The 5623-nt window shown below is 39.0% G+C and overlaps 1 protein-coding gene across 1 annotated transcript in view; it reads left to right on the plus strand.

Annotated features, from left to right (window-relative positions):
- The window catches only part of SPA17 (sperm autoantigenic protein 17), an 18201-nt gene extending 17335 nt beyond the window's left edge, over positions 1–866 (plus strand). Inside the window, exon 4 of the mRNA XM_012660764.1 lies at positions 390–866. Coding sequence (XP_012516218.1) covers positions 390–515 — 126 coding nt within the window. The 3' untranslated portion in view covers positions 516–866. The remainder of the gene's footprint in view (positions 1–389) is intronic.
- Positions 867–5623: the final 4757 nt, after the last annotated feature.

Genomic DNA, 5623 nt, shown 5'->3' on the forward strand with positions numbered 1-5623 from the left:
AATGAGAATTTAACATTTTAATCCATCTTATGTAACCATGATTATTTTGAAACAGCACATTTACTATTCTTCTTAACATTTTTACCATGCTTCAAGAATTCTTCCTTGTTTTCTCCCCAAAAATGTTATTGCTCGGGAAACTGTTAAATAGGAGCTATTTTGGGGGGAAAAGTTGGCAATGATCTTTTATTGCATAGACATATTAAAGAGTGACAAAACAAAGTGCCTGCTATGTTGGCATTCATGATTTGGTACATATACAACATGACAATATATAAAATTCCCTTAGGAAGCAACAGATCCCTAAATTGATTAAATTTATGCATGTATTTTTATGGAATCAAAAATATGAGATATTTAAGAAGTCTCTTTTTCTCCTTTCAATGAAGGACTCTTTTGAGGAAGAGAAAGAAAAAGAGGAGGTTGCGGCTCTCAAAATCCAAGCAGCCTTCCGGGGACACATGGCCAGAGAGGAGGTAAAGAAAATGAAAGCAGATAATGCTCCCACAGAGTAAAACAAGTGAGGATACTGGTTTTACCCCCAGAAAACGTGAAAAAATAATCAAAATTCATCAACCTTGTTGTGGTTGTCATTTTTTTCCTTAGAAGGGAGATTTGATGTTGTGAAATAACATTTGTTGCTGTTGTGAAAATCTGTCACGAGCATTGTTTAATAAACATGCCATTGAAACGTACCACTTGAAGATTTCTCTGACATCGTAAGTCTTGTTTATACTTGTCCTAAGTCTATGTATAGAGACCCTTGGATTTAGTTACAGAACTGGACTATCTTGAGTTTACGGAGATCTCAGAGGTTATGTGGCCTAACCATTATCTAACGAATAAATTCCTCTCTATCAGATCCCTGAAAAATAGTTCTTTAGCTCCTGTTTCACTCCTAGTGATGGAGAATTTCAAGTATAGCCTATTTAATTTTTTAATTGTTAGTCAAAAGTCTGCTTCCTTGTAAATTTTACCCATTGGTTTCATTTGTCATACATGCATTCAATCATTTACTGGAAGTGTATTGAGCACCATTCATGTGCTGGGAATTAGTAGCGAATGTTCTTATACTCATGCAGCTTACAGCTTTTTATTGTCTTGCTCTCCAGAACCACACAGAATGATACTAATAACATCAATTTGAAGAAACATAAACTACTGTAACATCATTCTCTCTTCTTCAGCTAAGACTTCTCAGATTTTTTTAATATATAAATGGTGATACCTGTTTCACAAACTCAGAGGCTTTATCTCTTCTATTTTTTTATTTGAATGAACTATTCAAACCCCCAGTGCCTTATTTTTAGAAAATTCAGCTTCTCTTTTTTGAGGTCTCCCTGCCCTTGATTGTCCAAGAAATCGAGGGTTCATGTTTTAGACTAAAGGATACAATGTCCTTCTCAATACGAAGGGGAGAAATTGGAGTCTTACCATTTAATTAATGCTGTTGTCTTCTACCATAATGTTGTGGCATAGCCCAGTATACTGAGGTGATGCCCCAGCTAGTTCCAATTACTGCCTGCACCATAGTGGGTGCCCCATGATTTTGTTCTAGATGGTGCCCCATGATTTTGTTCTAGGATTACACTCTTCTTGGTTCATGGTCACACAGCCATTGTTCCCCAGAGCTCAAAAACAAGCCTGGGTGGCTCAGTCCTGAGGAGCTTCTAAAACCAGCTATATGTTATGTTTTAACAAGTGCTCTCCTATAAACACTTTGATCCTTGTCTTAGGCTCAGACATGGATCTGATTAGCATTCGTTTTCTAATCTACACTCACCTACAGGCAGCCTTCCTCCTTCCAAGGTTTTCCTGCCACTATATAGTTGCATACTAACTAAACACAAGTCTCTAATATGCACTGTTCCCGTTCCTCCCATCCTTAACTCCTCTGCTCCAGGCTTAGAAAGGAACAGAAATCAATTCTCTTCCAGGATTCCAGCTATTCATTCCCCTATTCCACTCAAAGTGCCAGCCTCCAACACCTTCCCTTCTCAAACAAAGCCATCCTGCTTAGGGGATTATCAAGGGGGACACCCAGAATTAATATGAAGAATTAGCTTCCCTGTCCTGGAGAGGAGACCAGAAGAGAAACAGGAGATTTTCCCCTAGTTTAGTAGATAGCAGGGGACAAAAAGGAAACCAGTTAGCTTTCTGAATAATGTTTTCTGTTACACATGTAAAGTGATTAACACTGTGCTTTCCATATAATCAGTTCACACACACACACACACACACACACACACACACACACACACACACATGAATCTAGTGGTGGTGATATTTGTCGTAAAGGAAGAAAAGGAAAAGGAGTAGGTGGAGAGCAATGGATGTGGTATTATAACAACACTTTTTTAGCACTTATCTGTTTTTCCTCTTACCTGTCTGGCTGCTCCTTCTCAATCTCCTTTACTCCAGTAACTCTTCAACTCCCCAACCACTAAATGCTAAGTGCCCCCAGGCTCAGTCGTTTGACCCCCTTTCTACACTCACTTGATCTCCTGCAGGTCTTTAAAAGTCATCTCCATACTGTTTACTCCCACACCTTTCTCCTCCTTACCTGCAAACTTGTATATTCAACTACCTACTTAACATCCTCATTTGTATGTCTATAGACGTCTCAAAAGTACCATGATATTGCCCGATATACTGATATTCCCCCCAAATCTTTAATTCCTCCAGTTTTCCCATTCAAAAATGTCTACTTCATTCTTCCATTTGCTCAAGCCAAAAAGTTAGAATTGATCTTTAGTTCTTCACTTTTTCTCATGCCCATATACAGTCTGTCAGCAAAACCTGTGGGCTCTACCTATGAAATATATCCAGAATCTGACCACTTCTCACCACTTCAATTGTTACCACCTTGGTCCTAGTTCCCATCAGCTCTCTCATGAATTATTGCAATAACCTCTATATTGGCCAGTCATTGCCACATTACCCTCCCAAAATCAGTGGTTTAAAACAATTATCTTTTCTCATGGGTCTGTGGGTCAATGACAATGAAACTGAGCTGGGCTGGACTCCAGCCTCAAGGTTAGGTTCAGGACTGCTCCAAGATGTAGGTTTGAGTTGACCGGGAAAGGTCTGCTTCAGGCTGTGAGCCCAAGGGTCAACTGCAGTGCTTCTGTTTCACCTGTCCTATTCTAAGCCCATGCTGAGAGATGCTATCCAGGACAAGCTCTTCTCATGCTGATTACAGAAACACAAGTAGGAAAACCCCATATGCAAGAATGTTTCAAGATTTTGCTCATACCACTTCCACTGACATCCCATTGACCAAAGAAAGTCATCCGACCAAGCCCAAAATGAAGAGGATGAGATAATACACTGCTCACCATGTGGCCATAGCAAAGTCCTCATGTATGCATAATACTACTACAGGGTGGTGAAGAATCAGGACCAGTGATTGAATCTACCACAGTCTGCTCTCTTGATTATAATTAATTCACATCCTTCCCCCATGCAACATAGACTCACTCCTATTCCTAGATCCCTAAAAGTTCCACCAAATCTTTGAAGTCCAGGATCTCATGATCTATATCAGGTTCAGATATAGTTCCTCTTGATATAGAGACCTATGAATTAAAATAGATCTTTCCTCCTGTTACCTCTGACCCCATATTGCTTGTTCACTTGGCTCTAGCGGCACTAGTCTCAAACCTGTTCCTGAGACATTCCAGGCATACTTCTACCTCAAGGATTTGGCACACATTCCTTCTGCCTGGAATGCTTTTCCCCCAAAATTGCCTCATTCCTTCAGGTCATTACTGAATGAGCAAAAGTCAGTGAGAACTTTCCTGAGCCACCCCCTCTATCTAAAATAGCTCAAAACAAACAAACAAAAAAAACCAGTACTTCTCTTTTTCCTTCTCTTCTTTATGTTTTTCCTTGGTTCTGAACGCCATCGAATATATCTTATTTACTAGCCTGCTTTCCCCAATAAAATATATGCTCCAGAAGCATAGAGATTTGCTATTTATTTCACTTTCTAGTTCCTTTTTTACATAGAACAGGAAGGAGTGAATTGTCTCTAGTGGCTCACAGAAGTTGGAGGAGCCTAGCAAATATCTCCTTCCATCTATTTAGGTTGTTAAATATGAAATGTCCAATACAATTTCTAATCAAAAATTTATTTTATTATGTCTCAAACAAGAAGCAGTACAATTAATCAAAGCATTCACCTAAAATATTTACACAGTTTTGCCATCTTAACAGTAGCTTGTTTATGCCAGCAGCGAAGAAGCCTGGAGAGTGAGTAGCGATGAAATTACCAAAGGGATTTTCCACAGCTTGTTGAGAATTGAATATTTTTCTTTGCAAGAAGTTGTCCAAAGCCTGCAAGAAGTAGTAATCAGTTGGTGCAAGGTCTGGTCAATACGGTGGATGACAGAGAGTTTCCAAGTCCAGCTGCTGTAGTTCAAGCAGCGTTGTTTGTGCAACGTGTGGTCCAGCATTGTCTTGCAAGAGGATTGGCCTGTCTCTATTGACCAGTCTCGGCTGCTTCATCACAAGCATTCTCATCATTTCATCCAACTGATGGCAGTAGACATCTGCTGTAATTGATTGACCAGGTTTCATGAAGCTGTCATGGATAATACCAGTCCTGGACCACCAAACAGACACCATTAGCTTTCTTGGATGAATATTCGGTTTTGGACTGTGTTTTGGCACTTCATTTTTATCCAATCATTGTGCCTAATGCTTGTGATTGTCAAAAAGAATCCATTTTTCATCACATGTAACAATACAGTGTAGAAATGGTTCACCTTTATGTTGTGACACCAAAGAAAGGCAAGCTTCAAGATGATTTCTCTTCTGATGCTTGTTTAATTCATGTCATACCCATCTATCCAGCTTCTTCTTTACCTTGCCCATTTGTTTCAAATGATCCAATATTGTTTGAATAGTAACATCAAACCTTGCTGCTAATTCATGTGTAGTTTGAGATGGATTCACTTCCACTACAGCTTTCAGCTCATCATTATCCACCTTGGTCTCAGATCTCCCGTATGGCTCATTTTCAAGATTAAAATCATCAGAATGTAACTTCTCAAACTGTCGACATACTGTGTGTTCATTAGCCACATCCTTCCCAAACACTTTATTGATATTTCAAGCTGTCTGCACTGCATTGATTCCACAGCAGAACTCATATTTGAAAATAACACGAATTTTTTCTTATCCATGGTTTCACAAAAATTGCTCTTAAAAAAAACTGAAAGATAATCACAAGCCAAAATGTGCATTTGAAAGAATGAGAATGTACTTTCACAATTAAAAAAAAAAATAGAAGTCTCAAAGTGAAATGTCAGAGATATCAACTATAAAACTTAATACTTAAGGAAATTGAACATTCCGTACTTAATAACCTAATAATTAGCTTTGATTGGGTTATACATCCATCCCTAAATCAGTCACTGAGGCCAAGGGAAAGGAATATGCTGATAGGTTTATGCCTATCACTACCAGAACTTGCCCACGGAGTAGGAGGTCAGTTCTGCCCAAAAAATCTGGCTGAAGGTTGAGTAAGTTTGAAGTCTCCAATAGGAAATAGAGTAATGTTGTCCCGAAGAAGGGTTAGTGGATGCTGGGCAAGCAACCAACAAATATCCACCACCGT

This window comes from Propithecus coquereli, unplaced genomic scaffold, assembly GCF_000956105.1.
Source record: "Propithecus coquereli isolate 6110/MARCELLA unplaced genomic scaffold, Pcoq_1.0 Scaffold678, whole genome shotgun sequence".
NCBI lineage: Eukaryota > Metazoa > Chordata > Mammalia > Primates > Indriidae > Propithecus > Propithecus coquereli.